Source organism: Mytilus edulis, chromosome 14 (genome assembly GCF_963676685.1).
Source record: "Mytilus edulis chromosome 14, xbMytEdul2.2, whole genome shotgun sequence".
NCBI classification, from domain to species: Eukaryota; Metazoa; Mollusca; class Bivalvia; order Mytilida; family Mytilidae; genus Mytilus; species Mytilus edulis.
This window is the reverse complement of record NC_092357.1, coordinates 37,001,635-37,024,427: the sequence shown is the minus strand read 5'-3', so window position 1 is coordinate 37,024,427 and position 22,793 is coordinate 37,001,635. Positions and strand designations below refer to the sequence as shown.

Genomic DNA, 22,793 nt, shown 5'->3' with positions numbered 1-22,793 from the left:
TGAATAGTTGTGAATCTGACCTTTAAAATCTTAAACCCATCTGTGTTTTCTGGCAACAAGTCCGATGATCATAACTCTACAATGCTTGCTAGTTCTATTATATATTGTGTAGCCTTCTCTACATCTGCTTAAAGATATTTACATGTATTTAAAACTGCCATTTTTAAAATTGAAAATTTTAGGAATGCCGCAAACAAATTCAGCTATCAAAATGGGGTTTATTTGGCTCCGCCAATTTGTTGGCATCGTAGTCGTCATCGTCGTCGGCGTCTAAAGACTTTTGGTTTTCGCACTATAACTTTAGTATAGGTGAAGAGAAATCTATGAAATTTAAACACAAGGATAATGACCATAAAAGGAAGGTTGGGATTGATTTTGGAAGTTTTGGTCCCAACAGTTTAGGAATAAGGGGCCCAAAGGGTCCAAAATTAAACTTTGTTTGCATTCATCAAAAATTGAATAATTGGGGTTCTTTGATATGCCGAATCTAACTGTGTATGTAGATTCTTAATTTTTGGTCCCATTTTCAAATTGGTCTACATTAAGGTCCAAAGGGTCCAAAATTAAACTAAGTTTGATTTTTCAAAAATTGAATTCTTGGGTTTTTTTGATAGGCTGAATCTAAACATGTACTTAAGATTTTTAACCGGATTTTTGTGACAAAAATGTTGATTATTGATTTGGGGATGTACGGCGGGCAGCCGGGCGGGCGGTCGGGCAGTTGGGCGGGCGGGCGGCAATCAAATGTTGTCCGTGCATTAACTCATGAACCGTTCAATCAAAGCTTTTAAAATTTTAATATGTTGTTACTGACAACTAAATGAAGGTCAAGTTCAATAATGGCGATTTTGACTTTTACCGTTCAGGAGTTATGGTTCTTGAAAGATTGAAAAATGAAGTTTCCAGTCGTGTCCGTGCATTTACGCATGAACAGTTCCACTAAAACTTCCCAAATTTTAATATGTTGTTACTGATGACAAAATGGAGGTCATGTTTAATAATGATGATTTTGACCTTTACCGTTCAGGAGTTATGGTTCTTGAAAGATTGAAAAATGGAGTTTCCAGTCGTGTCCGTGCATTTACGCATGAACTGTTCTACCAAAGCTTCCCAAATTTTAATATGTTGTTACTGATGACAAAATGGAGGTCATGTTTAATAATGATGATTTTGACCTTTACAGTTGAGGAGTTATGGTTCTTGAAAGATTGAAAAATGGAGTTTCCAGTCGTGTCCGTGCATTTACGCATGAACTGTTCTACCAAAGCTTCCCAAATTTTAATATGTTGTTACTGATGACAAAATAGAGGCCAAGTTCAATAAAGATGATTTTGACTTTTACCGTTCAGGAGTTATGGTTCTTGAAAGATTGAAAAATGGTGTTTCCAGTCATGTCCATGCATTTTCTCATGAACCATTCAACCAAAGCTTTTGAAATTTTTATATGTTGTTACTGATGACAAAATGGAGGTCAAGTTTAATAATGACGATTTTGACTTTTACCGTTCAGGAGTTATGGTTCTTGAAAGATTGAAAAATGGAGTTTCCAGTCTTGTCCATGCATTTACGCATGAACTGTTCTACCAAAGCTTCCCAAATTTTAATATGTTGTTACTGATGACAAAATAGAGATCAAGTTCAATAAAGACGAATTTGACTTTTACCGTTCAGGAGTAATGGTTCTTGTAAAATGGCGTTTCCATTCACGTTGTTGCATTTACTCATGAACCATTCAATCTAAGCTTTTCAAATTTTAATATGTTGATACTGATGACAAAATGGAGGTCAAATTTGATATTGACGATATTTGCTTTCACCATTCATCAGTAATGGTTCTTGTGATATTGCCAGGACACAAATAAATATTAATAAATCCGGTTTGCTGTCGTTGTGACAGCCTCTTGTTTTATTATGGGCCCAGTTTTCAAGTTGGTCCAAATCGTGGTCCAAAATTAACCTTTGTTTGATTTCATCAAAAATTGAATCCTTCGGGTTCTGTGATATGCTGAATCTAAACATGTACTTATAATTTTTATTATGGGCCCAGTTTTCAAGTTGGCCAAATTGCGGTCCAAAATTAAACTTTGTTTGATTTCAACAAAAAATGTATATATGGGGTTCTTTGATATATGCTTAATCTAACCATGTATTTAGATTTTTGATGTTTGGGCCCAGTTATCAGATTGGTTCACATTGAGGTCTTAAGGGTCCAAAATTGAATTTTATTTGATTTCATCAAAAATAGAATTCTTGGGGTTCTTTGAGTTGCTGAATCTAACCTTGTTTTTAGATTTTGGATATTGGACCATAATAGGTAATGTCCAATTTAAAATTTTAAGTTTTTAAGGTGGTACCTAACACTACAGGGAGATAACTCTGTAAATTCAGCTAAACGTTTTAATTATGTTGTGTTGTAAAAGGAATATTAAGCTTCTCAATGATCAAAATTGGTGTTTGTCGAACTGCTATATAACCAGTGTAATTTTTCTGGCAAAACAGTTGGTTCAAAATTTTTGAAATTTTTACATTTTTGTCAAAGGGTCAAAGTTAATATTTTGTCAAAACTTTATGAAAATTAAACGAGCCAAATAAATTTCAGTCAAGGTGTTGGGTACCATCTTAAGTTTAAGTTCTTAGACCACATTCATTATGTGTCAGACACCTGTGTTGTGTCAATTATGTAATCACAATCCAAATTCAGAGCTGTATCAAGCTTGAATGTTGTGTCCATACTTGCCCCAATGTTCAGGGTTCGAACTCTGCGGTCGTATAAAGCTGCACCCTGCAGAGCATCTGGTTAAATATGAATTTTTTTCAGCCATTCAATTAAGATAACAAATTGCCCATACATCTTTATCTGAATATTCCTTGCTTTTTGGGGATACAAAGGAGACATTCAAAAATCAAATGCCGTGATTAACTGAAAAAGCAACAGCAAAAACAGAGAAAGACCACAAAAAGACTTACAAGTTCCCAAAACACAACATAAAAACTAAAGTAAGCAGTCACAACCCTAGCAAAAACCGTAGATGAACTTCAGTGCTCCAGAAGTATAAACAGACCGTTTTCCACTAGTGGCACCAATCTTGTGGTTCATGGTGATTAAAAATTCAGTGATGACTCTAATTTTGGTAATGTCACAATTGAGGTGTAGACGACTGGGTCATTATAAGGCCGACTTCATACAAGAACTTCTTAGTAAGGAAGATAAAGAAGTTAGCATTATCCTTTAACTCTACTATCCGCTCTATAGATGATCTTCTTACACTTAATAATTCAAAATTTGGTGACTATGTTTAACGCATCTATCCCATCGAACTAGAGATAAAGGATACAACAGATACAGTGAAGTCGGCCTCATATCTTGACTTACAGCTAGAAATTGACAATGAGGGTCGGTTGAAAACAAAACTTTACGAAAAAAAAGAGATGATTTCAGCTTTCCAATTGTGAACTTTCCATTTCTTAGTAGCAGCATTCCAGCAGCACCTGCATACGGGATAGATATCTCCCAATTGATACGATATTCCTGTGCTTGCATTTCCTATTATGATTTTCTTGATAGAAGGTTGCTGCTATTAAACCAAGAGTTCCAAATGGTGAAGTTGAAATCATCTCTTTGTAAATTTTATGTACGCCATCAGGAGTTGGTTGACCGTTATGGAATAATCGTTTCACAAATGATATCGGATGAAGTATGTTCCTTATTACATAACTACAATCCCCTACCCTTTCATGAATGTGACCTACCGAATTAAACTATTTACCGGATTTGATATAACATGAGCAACACGACGGGTGCCACATGTGGAGCAGGATCTGCTTACCCTTCCGGAGCACCTGAGATCACCCCTAGATATTGGTTGGGTTCGTGTTGCTTATTCTTTAGTTTTCTATCTTGTGTCATGTGGACTATTGTTTGTCTGTTTGTCTTTTGCCTCTGGTATCTTTTGTTACTCTTTCATATTTGCTTCTATTTAGATATTCTTGTGTTGCGGGAGATATCAAGATTCAGTAGTAAAAATAAAATGAAAACAAATTGGCAAAAAAATGATGGAAAAATTACTTAGTTACGAACAAATAAACGAAATATAACATAGGAAATGAAGATTGAGCAATACAAATCTCACCAAAAAATGGAAAATAATTCACATGTAAGCAATGGTAATTAGTTTCTGCTGCACACCTCATACTATATTCATGCTTATATAAGTACAAGTCCGATGATCAGTCTCATTCGGTTATAGCTAAATCGAGGTAAAAAAAAGAAGAAGATTGAATTGTACTACAAAGCAGAAGGCTAATTCAACAATTTGATAGCATGAAATGTTAAATAAGATTGCAACTTATTTATAGTTTACTACTACAAACATATATTTTTGTTTGAAGAAGAGATGTAACCGAGATTTAAAAATCATTCATGTGTATAATTAAACTCATCATAGATATCAGGACTAAATTTAGTATATACGCCAGACGCGCGTTTCGTCTACAAAAGACTCATCAGTGACGCTCGATTCCAAAAAAAAGTTAAAAAGGCCAAATAAAGTACGATGTTGAAGAGTGTATGCGTACTCATTATAATCAGATGATGTACTATGATTGACAAAAACTACAATTACAGTGGACTGCTGCTAGAAAAGTAAACATCTGACTCGTTGGAGTTCATATTCAATATAAAGGAACCACACACAACTGTTATACAAATGGGAGGTTTTAGCTAGCTTGTTCTTAGGAAACGCCTGTTCCAAATCATGCAGGATACTAGTATGATGATTGTTGTTCACTCATTCAGTTGATTGATACCGTTTGATTGTGCCAGTTTTTACGGACTTTCCCTTTTTGAATTTACCTTGGAATTTGGTATGTTTGTTTAACCTTTACTGAAACATTCGTCTAAACAGTAAAAAAATAATAGACTATCTTAATGATTTACTGGTTTGCATATTCTGACCACGATTGATATGGTTTGGAACTGGTAAAGATATTTAAAAAAATCCAAAAAAAATAAAAATTAAGGTTTCATCTTTTAATATAATATTCCTTAAGATTTACATGTCTGTATAAATAATTGAAAAAAACCCCAAAAGAATCCAAATACATTTCTTGTATGTGCAATACATGGCAGATAAATCATGATACATTAAATGTAATTTGACATTTTATAATTATTCCAAATTTGCGTGATAATACGCTTTGAATATGTAATTGTTTTTAAATAGCAGAACAATTACAGGTTCAATAAATCAAACACGAAATAAAAAGGCCGCTTTGTTATAGTTTGCTACTAGAAGTAAGTTTTGGGTTTTATCAAGATGAATAGCTTGAGGATTTAAAAGTCCGTCACTAGCTCCAATCAGCTCTTTAGCCTGCTTTCCATCTGGTGATATCACTACAATATTGTTTGAATCAAAACCAGCAACATAAATGTTAGAATAAGAATCTAAGGTAATGCCGCATGGTTTTCTGAGCAACGAATCAGAATATATCCATTGAACTTGACCATTGTAATCGTAACATACGACAGAATGATCCTTACAGTTGGAAAGAAAAATGAAATTTTCATTTGAGGTAACATAGGTATAGCCTAACTGTTGGGGTGAATTTGGTAGTAATCGGAAGTTCGTTACATTTTCGTGCGATCTGTCAAATATTTGTATGCCCTTTACATAAGTGCAAAACACAAATGAACCATTGTGATAGCTCAAACCGTAACAGAAGTCATTTAGATCAAATACTTGCTGCATTTTTGCAGTATTTGTATCAATTAAGTAAATCGCATTTGGGTAATTTCCACCACTTGATACAGCTACTGTATTGGAATCGACCACTGCAAGGTCATAACCGATTTTAGACAGCACAGGTTTAATATGCATCTTCGAATTGAATTCACCATCAGCCTCATATATCAACAGAGTATTCTTGTGTGCTTGTAGAAATAACAGTTTTCCTGTTTCTGACATGCCACATCCACTGAGGTCATTGCGATCTATTTCAATCTTACGTACTAGCCTGACGTTTATGTTTTCAATCGATTTGTCTCCAGGCATAGGTTTGAAAAATTGTGCTGATTTGTTACCTTTCCATGAAAAAGAAGCATGTTTTTCATATTTGTTAACTTCTATATCACCAAATGTCTTGATATCGTTGATTAATCTGTTCAAATTTTCATTTAAAGTACAAACAATTGTTAAGTTGGCAAAGCTACCATTGTCAAGTAAACTTTGGACATTCAGTTCATTAGTAGAGACATTTTCCTGGAATGTCTTTGTTCCCATGAAAATTTGCAGATTGGATGCAAACATTTTCACAGATTCAACATCTTTTTTAATTTCCTCTACTATCATCTTTCTCTTATTCAGTTTCTCTATCACTTCTTTTATTTTCTGACAGTATTCGTTCTCCGTTGCAGATAATTTTTCTATCATTACTTCTTCTAAATTGTTTAAAAACATATTAATTTCTTGACGCTTTTCTTTTATTTGCTCTGCGATCACCCGCTTCTGTAGACGTAGCTCTGCCAGATTTCGATTTCTATCTTTTAGAGCATACGAAATATTACTTTCAAGATCTTTGAGATCTTTTGCAATGTTATCCAAAGCTGCTGACTGGTGTCTTGAAGAAGGCGTTAGAAAATCATCAATAAAAACTGTTTCCTTGCATTCCTTATGACCTGATATCAAGCACAGTTTGCAGCAAAGAGAGTCATGAGATTTGCAATAAAATTCAAAGGAGCAGTCATGCTCCTCACAGGTATGCTTTATTTGCTTGATGAACGATGGTAATTTGTTATATTTGCCTATAGAGATGGTCTGGTGTGATTTTGACGATTTCGATATCTTATGATGATTTCGACAATCTCCACAAAGAACCTCTTCACATTGTGGACAGAATTCTTCCGCCAACTTATTTAGGTCCATGGTTAGGCAAATATCACAGAATGTTGCTATTTCCGTAGTCGCCATATCTGAATTTGTTCTGTAGTATTTAAGGTCAAAGATGGTGCCTCATAATATTCATCTCTCCCAATCTACCATTAACACTTTGATCCTATGAAAAAAATATAAAATTCTGTTTACTACAAAGCACAAATAAATGTTTCTCTATTGTGAATGCCTATATATACCTAACAAGTCCGACAATTACTTAAGCTTACGTTGGAACAAAATGAATTAACAAAACCCAATAAAAGTCCCACCTAAAAAATTTAGGTATTGAAAAATCATATGACCTAAGAATAAATTAAACTGAGAAATGCATGCAATGTTTTATCTTTGACGATGTTTAAAAATTTAAAAAAAATTACAATAGCATCAGTGTTGGAAATTGAACAAAATGGAAAACTTTAGTTTCGAACGATAGGTCATGCATGCATAACAAAAACTGTTTTTTCGTATTGACAAGCCCGGTCTCACTCCTTTTTATGGAAAATTTCTTTCACCTTCATTTGCATTTTTTAAATGAATTGTTATGATTTGAAGACCTATTTCAAAACTGCTGTTGACTCAAATCGGACAGCTGATTTTAATTGGGGAATATTGAGCAATAATTGAGAAGTGAGAAGTTCAGATAATTGCAAAGCTGTGTGAAATTCTTTGATTTTTTATAGTTTTATTCAAATATAAAAAAAGGAAATGTGGTATGATTGCTAATGAGACAACTGTCCACAAGAGACCAAAATGACACAGACATTAACAACTATACCGTACGGCCTTCAACAATGAGAAAAGCCTATACCGCATAGTCAGCTATAAAAGGCCCCGATATGACAATGTAAAACAATTCAAACAAGAAAAGTAACGGCCTTATTTATGTAAAAAAAATGAACGAAAAATAAATATGTTACACATAAACAAACGACAACATACAGGACTTGACTTGGTACAGGCACATACATAAATAATGATACGGGGTTAAACATGTTAGCGGGTCCCAACCCTCCCCCTAACATGGAACAGTGGTATATGGTATAACAGTACAACATAAGAACGAACTATAAAAATCAGTTGAAAAAGGCTTAACTCATCAGATGGACAAAAAAAAGTGGACGTGGTCGGGTACTTGTTAAATTCTATTGCAGTTTAAAAATCAAATGAATAAAGCTATGCATATGTATCGAAACGCACAGCCGTTTTCCATGACGTTATCTCATTATGGATTCTTTATTACTCATTTGATACGTCAAGTTTTTACTTAAATGACGCTGACATTTGAAATACAAAGTCTTTGAAGCAGATACGTTTGAAATAGTTTTATATAAAAGAGAGAAAATGATAAACTAATTAGACGTCTTGTTTTTTAAACTTATATTTGATTCCTACACTTACATTTGAACTAGAATCAGACTTTGATACAGACTAAGGGTGTAATAGAGACCCATTCATAATATGTTTGTTAGTACATATCCTTTATTATTTCAAGTTATTTTCACTCATTCAACAAGTACTAGTACATTAAAAGTAGTTTATTTGTTGGCCTACTTTTCTAATTTTAAAACTGTATAGGAATAGTGTAGACGCAGGTGCCAGATAAATGTAGGCATCCCTTAAGATATAGGGTTGAAAAAGCAAACCCCATTACACGAACAATTATAGAAGCGGAAAGGCACACGCATATCCTAAATTGATACGCACAATATAATCTAATTACCAGATAAATTGTTTCCGCGTTTATTTCTATAAAATCAACAGACCATGTGTGATTTGACCTGCGGTATCATGCATGCTTTGTTATCCGACCAAGGACATCATACTATTACGTGTTGATATCTTTTGGTTCAATTCTAAATCATTCTTATCATTAATTGATGTGAATTCTGTCGTTTGTTTGTGTGGTTTATAAGTTTTCCTCGTTACATGTTTTTATATAGGCCGCCATACTTTGTGTACTGTTTGGTCTACGGGTATGATTTTGCGTGTACTTTTGTTATTGCTGGATTGAAGATTTCAAAAAATTAATTTCAGGGCGATCAATTGAAAAACAAATATGACCCATAATGAAATTCAGACTTTAGAATTTTACTTGTACTTACCTGATTGTAACATCATACCAATTATAGTTGTTGTGTATCTTCATACATTTAAACTTTTCTATCTATACTTATTGATTTTACCTATAAGAATACACACACACAAGTGTGTTAAATATCAGTTTAAGTGGGACACATACAGATATCACAAATATCTGGATAACCTTCTCTCTATTGATTACGTAAATCAACAACGTTCATTTAAGTACCTTTTTGTGTGACCGATAAATGAAAGATAGATTTTCTTTTTTCTTTAATCGACGTTTATCCTGGGCTGAAAGTTTACCCAAGTCTCTAATGTACTAATACATGTTATAATCCTTACGAATTTTAAGGAATATACTAAAAAGACTGTAATATGTGTATTTCATTTTGTAACTCGACTTTGTTTTCTCTCAATCGATTTATGACTTTTGAACAGGGGTAACCTACTGTTGCCTTTGTTCGTGTAGAATCAATTTCCCCAATCTCTTATGAGTAAACAAATACAAATATAAACTACACACAATTGACATGTAAACAGTTTGTCTCCTTAATATATATCAGTACAGTAGTACCCCAGTATACAACGTTTGGTCCCTTACTTTACTTAAACCTAATATGACACAAATACAAACTGTACATTTTTAATTAGATCAGTCTTTGGTTTTCAACATTAATTAAATACATAGAATGTAACAAGGTGCTCGAGTGGTATAATAAATCGAACTACTGTATTAAAAGCCTGTAAAAACTTATGTTTATCGACTCCAATCTTAATTGTCAATCTCTGGCCATAGGTCGGGGGTTCTCTCCTTGCTATGTGGCTCCTCCATCACTAAAACTTGACATCTACAGAAAGGACACTAGTCCTGAAAGCGGCGTTAAACGCAAGTCAATCAATCAAGATACTATATGTACTATTATTAAAACATTATTACTGGTTATGAAAGTATTTTATTTATAGTTTATCTTGTATCATCTCAACGAAATTTATTTTCTTGCCGGTACGGCGAAATTTGAAAATCAATCAAATTGAGATGATCAATGATAATCTGTTTATCGCTATTTTACTTATGACAACTTTGTTAATTTCTTTGTCATCGGGAACCTGAAACCTTAGTTTCTAGCGATAAGTTTTCATATCACTCTACTGTGGCGAGAAAGGAAATTGTCAGTCAGTAAGATCAAAGGAAAATTTCGTAAAATTGCTTTAATTGTAGTTTTAAACTGATGTTTTTGAAAATGCATGAACATTTTTTATTGTTACTTCTTGTCTTAACGTAAATGGCAAGTAATCAGTCAATTTTAAATGATACCGTATTTCCTTATCAGTTTCATACTATAAACGGATCAAAACCATCAGTTCATGCTGTTATAAAACTCGAACGAAGATGATCCTCATTTGAAATTAAGCTTTAGAAATGAGATGTGGTATGTTTGTCAACTCTTCACTAGAGACCAATTGCTGAAGAGAATAGGTAACCATTAAAATAATATATTGAAACATTACCCCATTTCCCTCTTATATGTATTACTAAGTGTCAATGGCGATATGCAAAACGTGTGTTCAATTATCAGGTTTATTCTAAGGCCGACAGTTTTTGCCAATGGACGCAAATAAAACAACTATCTTTAGTCAATTTTAAGTTCTCAAAAAAACATCATCCAACTAGAAAGTTTTCTATTTGACTTGATTATTTCTCGAGTTCAGAAATGGTTTTGGATACAGACATCATAATCATTGTCTGCTGTCACCGATATCTTTTTTTCATTTACTTAACTGATATCATTTGATATTTCAACAGTTGATTTTTTCCCTTTACCTCTCCATTTATAATTTTTTAGTGTTTCTCTCTTTTGTTGGTGCCAACTACAAAATATCAAACTATTCTTTTTCTACAAAATTTGAGAAACGTTTATTTTCAGAATTCTACGTCCTCCATCATAATATTTCTGTTACTATAGTTAGATATATCATTAACGCATACCTTGTGTTAATAAACACGTGTGCATGATTAATGACAGTATGTAGCCCTGTATTTGATTTTCGGTTAATTTTATTTTTAGGTTGTTGCCTCATTGACATATAACATATCTCCCTTTATTATTGCTCATTATAAAAAAACCAACAACTTTAAAACGATGAACAACGTCATGGGGACAATTAACAATCATTCTATCAATTAATTTCAATTAAACGTTTGCATTAAATTTGGAAGAAAAGGGTCTGATTATTTTATATTTTCAATAGCTTAGTACATCTTATTTTTTAGATTATTTTTTTTAAAGAATTTATAAAAACTTCAACTGAAATTTCGGAATGATGTAGTTTTAAAGCCAGGACGGAAACAAATTGATTTTTGAAACTTTTAAAATTAAAGTTATAAATTTCAACCTACTGCCTGGGAAGGTATTGAGTTCAAGACAACAATCTGTTAAAACATGTGATTATAATTACGATTGAGCATTGACGAAACAGTGATCGATAGATTTCTAGTGTTTTTTTAGGAATTAATATATGTGTAAGATGGCTCGCTAGTCGTCTTTGAGGCCTGAAAATAGGATTTATTCTAGATAAAATTTACTCCAAGGCTTTTATTCAATTCTGAATTTAGTAACACATATGTGATTCCATTTGAAAAAAAGGTTTATGGATGTTTTTGCTTTAAATAACATCATACACCGAGGCGCCATTGTTATAGTTTGCTACTAGAAGCAAGGGTTTTGTTTTATGAAAGAACAAGGCACGAGGATTTGTAAGTTTGTCACTAGCTCCAATTAGCTCTTTTGCCTGTTTTCCATCTGGAGATATCACGACTACATTGTTCGAGTCAGAACCTGCAACATAAATATTCGAATTAGTATCTAATGTGATGCCGTACGGTTTTTTAAGCAATGAAGAATCCATATATTTCCATTTTACCTGCCCACTGAAATCGTAACATACAACAGAATCATCACGCCAATTGGTATGAAAAATGCAATTTGCATTTGAGGCCACGTAGGTATCACCCGCCGATTTGGGAGAATTTGGAAGTATCCGCACGTTAGAGTTCGACCTGTCATATATTTTTATGCCGTTATGATACGTGCAACAAATAAATGAATCGTTGCTGTAGCTTAAACCGTAACACCAGTCGCCCAGTTGCAAAACTTGACTCATGTTTGTACTTTTCATATCAATCAAGTAAATCTGTTGAGGGGTATTTCCACCACTTGATACAGCTACCGTATTAGAATCAATAACTGCAAGGTCATATCCAATGCCGTTTGCCTCTGGGTTAATACGTGATTCTGAAATGAATTCACCATTGGGCGCATACTTCATCATTCTGTTGCAATGTGCTTGTAGAAATAGCATGTTTCCAGCTTCTGATATGGCACATCCAGATATACCGTCATGATTTATATCAATCTTGCTTCCTAACCGGACGTATATGTTTTCAATCGATTTTGCCACAGACATCGGTTTGGAATTTTGTGCTGATTTGTCACCTTTCCATGAAAAAGAAACATGTTTTTCACTATTATCAATTTCTACATCACCAAATGTTTTTATGTGTTTTATAAACCCCTCTAGCTTTTCACTAAAGGTGCATTTCATTGTGACGTTGTTTAAGCTCCCGTTGTCATATGCTTGTTGGACGTTGATTTCATTGGTTGAAATACTTTCTTGGAATGTCTTTGTTCCCATGAAGATTTGCAGATTAGAAGCAAACATTTTGACAGATTCAACCTCTTTTTGAATTTCGTCTACTTTTTCTTTTTCGTCCTCTAATTTCGTAATTATTTCTTCTATTTCCCGACAGTTTGTCTTTTCATGTATAGATACCTTTTGTAATAATTCTTCTTCTAAATTGTCTAAAAGGTTATTGATTTCTTTACGCTTTTCTTTAATTTGTTCTTCAATTACCCGCTTCTGTTCGCGTAATTCAGTCAAATTTCGATTTCTGTCCTTTATAGCGGAACAGATGTTACTTTGCAAATCTTGCAGAACTTTTTCAATATTATCTAAAGCTGCTGACTGGTGCCCAGGTAATGGCTTAAGAAAATCTTCAATGAAAATAGTTTCCTTGCATTCCTTGTGGCCTGATATCAAACAAATTTTACAACAAAAAGATTCATGAGATTTACAATAAAATTCAAGAAAGCAATCATGCTCCTTACAATTATGGGTAATTTGCTTGATAAAGGATGGTAATTTTTTATAATTCTCTATAGGGATTGTTTGATGTGATTTTGTCGACTTCGATGTCTTATGGTGATGTTGACAATCTCCACAAAGAACCTCTTCACATTGTGGGCAGTATTCTTCCGCTAACTTATTAAGGTCCCTGCTTTGGCAAATGACGCAGAATGATGCACTTTCGTTGTTTGCCATTTCAATTATAGCTTGTCTTAGTTGATGTTAGACAAAATTTCTTATGATTTGGACATTTCTTCATCGGTAAACAACCTAATGACCTACAGAAAAAAATGTAATTGTAAAAATCTATGCTGATGGAAGAGAAAAATTATCTGTTCGATGTCGATAAAATGAAGTTTGAATGGTCTGTACTCTATGAACAGAAAATACATCGTTATAATGACAAAACATAGTTATGGTGTTATTCTACTAGGTTTCTGTCAATCCGTGACAATATTTTAACAAGACAAAATTATGGGTCCTACAAGGGTAAATTTTCATCTTTTGAATTTCAAATACCTCTCACGTAAAATTGAGTTGAAATATTTTACGCGAAGTATACCTAAAATGAGCTTACACGGAAATCATGGATGCTAATTTCACGTGAAGTTAACAAAAAAAATATTGGTATTTTCAATAATATTTTGAATTGAACTTCAAAATTGAGATATGTTTGAATAGTTTCATTTTGAAAATTGAAAAAAAAAACCAATTAACTTTTTAGTGATTTTCAAGTAGATTTTACGTGAAAAAAGGATATAGAGGTTAAGCTAGCTATAAAACTAGGTTTAATCAACCATTCTCTACATAAGAAAATTACTGTACCAAGTCAGAAATGTGAAAGTTGTTATCCCTTTGATTGATGGTTTTGCGCTTTGATTTTGCCATTTGATTAGGAATTTTTTGTTTTGAATTTTCCTCAGAGTTTAATATTGTTGTGATTTTACTTTTTGAATGATGATTTGCTATCAGTGATTAAATTTCATCACAAAAAAACTCAGTACATCCATTATGTCGATACCATATTTCAATGCATGCCAAAAAAGAAAAGAAAAATGCAACCCGTTTCAATAAAAAAAATTATGACGCTGATATTTGGAGAAGGCCCTTTTCTCGAATTAACCAAAATTAAAAGAGAGAAATCGATAAGCTAATTCAACGTCTTTTTTAAGACTAATATTTGTATAGGTCACTTATATTTCAACTTTAATACTACTTATAATTAGGGTAATGTGGACCCTTTTTAGAAGTTATGTCAGTACATATTCTTTAATATTTTAACTTATTTTCACTATTTCATTGTGAATGCATCAACGATATTGTTATTGCTGTACCACTGTTCGTTTTGTCCATTTGTTAAGAATAGTTGGTTCTTAGAAGCCATGGAGAGGTCAGCAGCTCTTAAGATATAATGTCATAAAGTGAATAACCGTTTGTGATCGACCGGTTCACATAGGTGAAAGAAAACACAATGTACGCGTTTCTTCTAGATTTATATTATTTAATCACCAGATACATTATGTACACAGTCACGTTTATTTCTACTACATACGCGTATATATTGTCAACGTTTATATTCTATGTATGCAGTATAAATATACGAGTTATCCGGCAATGACATCATACTCTTATTCTAGATATATGTGAACTTTGCATGATGAAAACGACAATTTACACTCCGTCGTACTTTGTGTACTATTTGGTTAATGGAAGTGATTTTGTATTGACTTTTGTTTTTGTTGCCTGTAAGGTTTCGGACATTTACTTTTATGCAAAACATTTGAAAAGCATATATGACTCGATATGAAATTTAAAACTATTGCTTTCATCGTTCTTACCTGATGTTAACCTCCTACGACTTTTAGTTGTTGTTTATCTCCATACATTAAAACTTTGCTATCTATACTTATAGAGTTTACCTGTGAATATAATTATAGACTAGTGTGTAAAAGATCAATACAATATATACAAATAGGACACATAAAGATATCAAAAGTATTTGAAAGAGTTAAATGTCCCTCTATTGTGTTCGTAATTCAATACAATCCACTACAATTATTGCACGAGGAGAACATCTCAATCATTTCCCCAACGCAGTCTATGTAAGTACCTTTGAATGGGAACAACAAAAAAGAATGTCGAAACCCATGAAAGATGTTAATATTTATTTGAAATATAAAATGCGTTGATTTTTTATCGATGTCCTTCTTTGCCTGGTGACTGTTTTTCTGGACAATTAACGTTGTTTAAACATGGTCGTAATTTGATTCCTCTTCACGACCCTTTACCATGTTAACTGTCAACTCCTTAATTAACGCATAACACAATGTTTTTATTGTCTACTAAAGCAAAGCAATTGCCATCATTTGAATACAACGAGGATTGCTGCTTCATGATATTTTTAATTACATAACAGATTCGTAGTGTATGACATATGTTTCATGCTCAGTTAAACAAATTCTTGGTATTAGTCTGTCATGTCTGTCTGTCCACACTGAAATGTTTTTTTTAATTCTTTTTTTTTAAATCGATGCATTGATCATTGACCTATTCAACTTTAAACACAACTTGCAAAACAAGAATAGGAAAATCCGTATATCCAAGCTTATATATAAAAAAGATTTGGTATGATTGCCATTGAGACATCTCTCCACAAGACATCAAAATGACACAGAAGTTAACAACTATACCGTGCGGCCTTCAACCATAAGCAAAGCCCATACCGCATAGTCAGCTATACAAGGCTCCGAAATAACCATGTTAAACAATTTAAACGATAAACCTAACGGTCTAATTTATGTACAAAAACATGAACGAAAAACAAATATGCAACACATAAACAAACGACAACCACAGCAATACTGGCTTCTAACTTGGGACAGTCACATACAAAGAGAATATGGTGGGGTTAAACATTTTAGCGGGATCCCAAACCCTCCCTCCAACCTGAGACAGTGGTGTAACAGTACAACATAAGAACGAACTATAAAAATCAATTGAAAAATACTTCGAACTGAAACACATTACATCAATAGGACTGAAAAAAATAAATAATGGCGTGCATAACACCTCTTTCGAATCTCTTAAACAATGAAAGAGTCTGCCTTGGTAAATAGAGAATAGGTGATGGTAATTTATTAAATTTACATTCACACCCTCTTAACCCTTAGCTTACAAAAAAATATACTAGTGTTTTCAATGTCTACCTGACGTTTTGTAAGTTTACAAAACAAAACCCGATCCATTCAAGGTAAGTTTGATGTCGATGTCATTTAGACTTATCTACCCTTCTTCCAACATTACCATATATTTTTTATTTAAGGTCCAGAAACAGTAAATGGGCTATGTTACCGATTTTGTTAAACATTTTCATATTTGTTTAGCTCCTTGGATTATATCAGAAAATCGAAAAAATAATCTATTGATCTCTTTTATTTTCTGAAATATTACTGATTAAATTCTTTGAAAAAATGTGAACGTTTGTATAGGAAGCACATGAAATCGACGAAAAAAGTTCATAAATTTATCTTAAAATCATCAAGTTTGATATTTTACTCCATAGAATTTTCTCAAAAAAACACATGGACATTTTAACGACCTTGACTGGCTATACAGCCCTTGCACGGTCGGCGGGAATGTTTTATATTGTCATTTTGGGGCCATTTATAGCTGACTATGTGGTATGGGCTTTGAAAATTGGTGAAGGCCGTACAGTGACCTATAGTTCTTAATTTCTGTGCCATTTTCGTCTCTTGTGGAGAGTTGCCTTTTTGCAATCATACCACATATTCTTTAACGGTGACGTTACGATCATTTCGACGTTTTTGTAAATTTTTTCACAAAGTACACCATTTTGATTGATGTATTCCGTAAAAACAATATCGGTGATCATTTTATTATTTGACATCATTTAAACAGAACTTTATGTATCAACAAATGAAGTTCGTCCATCTGATAACGTGTTTTTCCCAACAGTATTAGAGCGCAATGGCCCTTTTAGACCTTGATACATCATTTACCTCTAACACCGACACAATACTGTTATATGTTCATGTTCATTGTTATCCATAAAAAGGGGTATCTCTAATTCAGGTATTGCTTAAATACTGAATATTGAACTAAACCAGTAGATATCGTCCTATAAATTAGCATACGTGACTTAATGTACATATAAATAAAGTTTACAATGATACTGTTGTTGTCCAATAACTGTGCCTTAAAGGAAAGTTTTGTTTATCTACTGATAGTAATTGATATATCAAATATATCGCACACCATATCGTTTGGCTTACAATAGAGAAAAAGTTATCTTACACAATTGATTTTTTTCAGCTTAAAGGCAAGGGAAAGAGTATAAATAGCAGCCAATTAACGAAGTAGTGGTAAATTCAAATTTCTTTGCCACATTCATATCAGGGACATATTTTTTAGAACTACCTTGTTCAAAGAGTGATTTTTAGAAAACAAATTGTCACAGGACATAGAACTGAACTATATAATCTGTTGCAAGAAAAATAAAAAATTGTTTACTAATTCTATTTTGTTGTATTACAAAAACAAATCATGAAGTAGATGTATTTTTCATTTGAAATATACTTTGATTGATAGCTGGGCGGATATATACATTGTTTTTGTTTACACAGGAAGTAGATGTTGCCATGCATGCAGACATGCTTCCATGCAAAATATCAACACACACCTTACCTGTTGTGCTAAACTTATTCCATTCCTATGTAATCCTCATATCCATTTTATATTTCATTCATAGTTCAAAGAACCAAATAAATATACAGCTAATTTGCCCAAAATTGGAATTACAGTCATAATATTGAATTTAATCCAGTCACAACAATTTTCCTCCAAAACTGTGTTATATACAGAACAAAGGATTTCAATATAATTTATAGTGTTCCTTTCTCAAACTTGAGTTTGTTTGATGGGCTACTTCTGACTGACCATGCTACCACATTTGTCTGTTTTGATCATCAGTAATGCATGGCTAACAAAAGCAATATCTGCTTCTTCTTTGGACGGGTCTTGCTGTATAACAAATCCAGGCTGATCATCGTCTCCATCTTCTTCATTATTGTCTGTTTGAGTACTCTGTTTTGTGGTCATCTGTGGATTTTGTGCATTCTCGCAATTTTCAATAGCAACAACAGAGTCATCAAAAATTTTAATTTCCCAATCATTATGCCCAAACAAATGTTTTATAGTTTCTAAATAAAGATCACTTAATTCCAAAGCAACTTTCTTATCACTCATTTTTAAAATTATTCCGAATGATGAGTTCTTGGTCAATCACAGGACCTGTACATTTCACTAGATGTATTAATAGGGCAGGAATTGGCTGCATCACTAAAGAGAAAAGATCAAAATGCTTTAGAACATATAAAGAACATGCTGAAAATATAAGTGTTCAATCAGTTGACAATGCCATAAATGATGAAATTTCTTCATATGACACCCTAGATGGCATCAACATCATGACAGATGCTAGACTTGGTTGGAGGAAAACTGCGAAATATACTACAGTTGTAGCATTAGGAGAAAAAACCCACAAACTAATGGACTGTGAACATATTACAAAGTCACAGGAGAAAATCTAAGACACGAAAGACTAAGAACACAAATAATTTATGAAAAATTGGAGAATAAAAATGTGTCCATAATCATTCATGCACATGATAGAAATTTGGCTGTAAATAAATTTGTGAGGGACACTCAATTTACTGTCAAATACGAACGACTTGTGGCATGCTGTCAAGGCTGTAAAACAGGCTATCACCAAGATTTCCAAAGGTACCAAACGTTCAGAGGGTATAAGTTGGAGTGTATAGCTAGGAGATAAAGTTGAACTCATAGCAACACACTGGGCTGTCCGTGACTGTGACTGTGAGCAAAATTCTTTAAAACTGAAGGAAAGTTTGGATAACATTGTTAACCACTATTGTGATAACCATGAAAATTGTCATCATTCATCAAGGTGCAGATTTGATTCAAACTATGAGCCATCTAGGGTTGTAATTACAAATTTAAAAGTCAGAAAAATGTTAGAGATTGCTATAAAAAGTTCAACTATTTATAAATATCTAAAGGTTTACATTTTAACAATTTTGTAAAACTGCTATATTTTGGGGCCAAAAAGTGGTCTTACTGAACCTACTCCTTTACAAAAAACTAACATTTAATTACAGGATAAACATTTGGAACCGCTACCATTCAAATTTCTATTAAAAACAGAATAATTACAATAATGCATTAAATTTACAAGTGTTACCTGTTATCATGCAAACATTTTCGATCATCATAATCTTGTTATGTCTTAGTTATTAATTTAAGTCTAGATTATAAATTTATACACAAAGGTAAATTCCACATGTTTCTTTAACCATGCTGACTTCTATAAATAATTGATAAGGTAGTTAGGTCACTCCCATTTCCTTATTGGCTTCATTGCTCTCCAACCAGATTTCTATTTAGATCAGCCCTGGCCTTTAACGTGTTAGTTTATCCATTTGATATTAAGCATTAAACATATGGTAGTTTTCAATCAGTAGAATGTTTACTGTATTAAACGTCTAACAGAAAGGCAACTCCATCATAGTTAGCAACAAGAAGTGCGTTTTTGGTTTTATGGAAAAATAAGGCAAGAGGATTTAAAATTCCGTCACTAGCCCCAATGAGCTGTTTGGCTTTTTTTCCCATCTTAAGATATTTGAATCAAACCTAGCAATACATATGTTGAAATATGGATCTAAGGCAATCTCGTATGGTTTTTTCAGCAATGAATCAGTATATGTCAATTGTACTTGTCCATTAAAATCGTAACATTCTGCAGAATTATCCCGAAAGTTTGAATGAAAAATACTGCTTTCATTTGATGTAACGTAGGTTTAAGTTGTCAGTTGGACTGCATTGGTCAATTTCCGCATGTTAGATAATTTGCGGGACAACATGTCATATAGTTGAATGCCACATCCAGATGTACAACAAATAAAAGATCCGTTGTGATAGTTTAAGCCGTAACAATAGCCGTCAATGTTAAAATCTTGACGTATTGCTGTACTATTTGTATCAATTAAGAAAAGTTGTCTTGGATCATTCCCCCCACATGATACAGCTACTGTATTTGAACCAACCACCGCAAGTTCATATCCAACATTGTATTGATCAGAGTTGATAAGTGATTTGGAATGGAATTCGCCGTTAGGTCGATACATCAATAGGTAATATTGGTGTGATTGAAGAAAAACATGTCTCCACTTTCTGAACTGGCACATTCAGTAATATCATTGCCATCTATGTTATTCCTACGTACTAGCCTGACGTTAAAGTTTTCAATCGAGTTGTCTCCTGTCATAGGTATTAAAATTTGTGCTGATTTGTCACCTTTCCATGAAAAAGAAGCATGCTTTTCACATTTGTTAACATCTATATCACCAAACGTTTTAACATCTTTGATTATTCCGTTTAGTTTTTCATTTAAGATACATATAATTTTAAAGTTGTCGAAGCTCCCATTTTCATACAAACCTTGCAGATTCAGTTCATGAGTAGATACATTGTCCTGTAATGTCTTTTGTCCCATGAAGATTTGCAGATTGGATGCGAACATTTTCATAGATTAGACATCATTTTTAATTTCTTCTACTTTCATCTTTCTCTCATTCAGTTTTTCTATCACTTTCTGACAATATTCTTTCTCCGTTGCAGATAATATTTCTATTATTGCTACTTCTTAATTGTTTAAAAAATTAATTTCTAGACGCTTTTCATTTATTGGTCTGCGATCACCCGCTTCTGTTCACATAATTTTGTAAAATTTCGATTTCGGTCCTTTATAGCAAAACAAATGTTATCATCCAGATCGTTTAGAACTTTTTCAACGTTATCTAAAGCTGCTGACTGTTATCTTGAAGATGGTGCTAGAAAATCCTCAATGAAAATAGTTTTCTTGCACCATTATGACTTGATATCAAACAACATTTGCAACAAAGTGAGTCATGAAATTTACAATAGAATTCAAGGATACAGTCATGCTTCTCACTGTTATGGCTAATTTACTTGGTAAATGATGGTAATTTGTTATATTTGTCTATAGAGATTGTTTGATGTGATTTTGATAATCTCGATATCTTATGATTGTCTCTGCGGTCACCACAAAGAGCCTCTCCACAATGTGAACAGTATTATTCCGCTGATTTATTAATGTCTTTGCATTGACAAATGACGCAAAATAATGCACTTTCTTTGGTGGCCATTTCTGTAATTGATTGTCTTTGTTGATGTTTAATATACTGCCTTATAATTGCAACATTTCCTAATCTGCAAAAACTACATTTAACCTGAAAAAAATGTGAATAAATGAATTATACTAATTAAAGAATAATACTATCTGTTTAATATTAGTTAAATGCAGGTTGAAAAGATTGTCCTTCAATAAACACAATACATGTACATCGGTATGTGAATAGTTTTCCAACAATCCATTACAGGTTCTTTTAAAAGGCACTTTTATGGATCCTACAGGGCAAACTTTTATCCAGTCACTTGCCTCTCGGGTAAAATTCAATTCAAATATTTAACGTAAAATTCACATCAATAGATCATACATGTGAAACATTCATGTAAACTTCACGTGAACACCCAGTCTCTATTTGTTGTTGGGATATACTAGTACCATGCCACGTCCAAGTATTTCTAATTGTATGTATCTCATGATACGCGCGTTTCGTCTACAAAAGACTCGCCTTTCAACTGATTTGTATAGTTCGTTCTTATGTTGTACTGGTACAGCACTGTCCCAGGTTAAGGGCGGGTTGGGATCCCGCTAACATGTTTAACCCCGCCACATTCTGTATGTATGTGTCTGTCCCAAGTCAGGAGTCTGTAATTCAGTGGTTGTCGTTAGTTTATGTGTTACATATTTGTTGTTAGTTCATTTTTGGTACATGAGTTAGACCGTTAGTTTTCTCGTTTGAACTGTTTTTTATTGTCATTCTGGGGAGTTTTATAGCTGACTATGCGTTATGGACTTTGTTCATTGTCGAAGACTGTGCGGTCACATAGAGCTGTTAATTGCTGTGTCATTTGGTCTCTTGTGGAGAGTTGTGTCATTGGCTATTATACCATTTGTTTTTATTTTATAAAAAAAAACATAATTGGTATTTCCATGATATTACCTTAAATTTAAAATTGAGATATGATTTGAAAACACTTTAATTTGTAAATTCACATGAATTTCAAATTGAAATGCAAATCATTTTATTTTTACGTGATAATAGGTTAATTTCATGTAAAATTAAATACCTTAATTCCGTTTTAAAAACTAAATATTGGATTTGGTTTTATAATTTATAAGAATGGTGCATTGAATGACGATTTGCAACTAGTGCGATTCAATATGCCAAATAAGCTCCACACTTAAATGATACGTTATACACTTGTTGCACATTTATTCAACCTTGTTTAAATCCGGTAATATGTACACAGTTAGAGACCAGAAAAAAAAACCAGTCACACACACTTTAACTGTTGTTGTATATTGAGGATGTTTATAACATCAATTTTTCAGGTGCAAGTACTAGTTCTATT

The 22,793-nt window shown here is 33.0% G+C and overlaps 2 protein-coding genes across 2 annotated transcripts; both read right to left on the bottom strand.

Moving 5' to 3' along the window:
* Window positions 1-5,089: 5,089 nt before the first annotated feature.
* On the bottom strand, window positions 5,090-9,114 carry LOC139503720 (tripartite motif-containing protein 2-like). Its single transcript, XM_071293568.1, has 2 exons — window positions 9,032-9,114; window positions 5,090-7,050 (listed from the first exon to the last, which is right to left on the bottom strand). The coding sequence occupies exon 2, from the start codon at window positions 6,963-6,965 to the stop codon at window positions 5,247-5,249; it is 1,719 nt and encodes a 572-aa protein (XP_071149669.1). The 5' UTR covers window positions 6,966-7,050; window positions 9,032-9,114; the 3' UTR covers window positions 5,090-5,246.
* Window positions 9,115-11,585: 2,471 nt separating this feature from the next.
* On the bottom strand, window positions 11,586-15,119 carry LOC139503721 (E3 ubiquitin-protein ligase TRIM71-like). The gene is made up of 2 exons (XM_071293569.1): window positions 15,035-15,119; window positions 11,586-13,474 (listed from the first exon to the last, which is right to left on the bottom strand). Exon 2 carries the CDS (start codon window positions 13,389-13,391, stop codon window positions 11,676-11,678), a length of 1,716 nt encoding a protein of 571 aa, XP_071149670.1. The 5' UTR covers window positions 13,392-13,474; window positions 15,035-15,119; the 3' UTR covers window positions 11,586-11,675.
* Window positions 15,120-22,793: the final 7,674 nt, after the last annotated feature.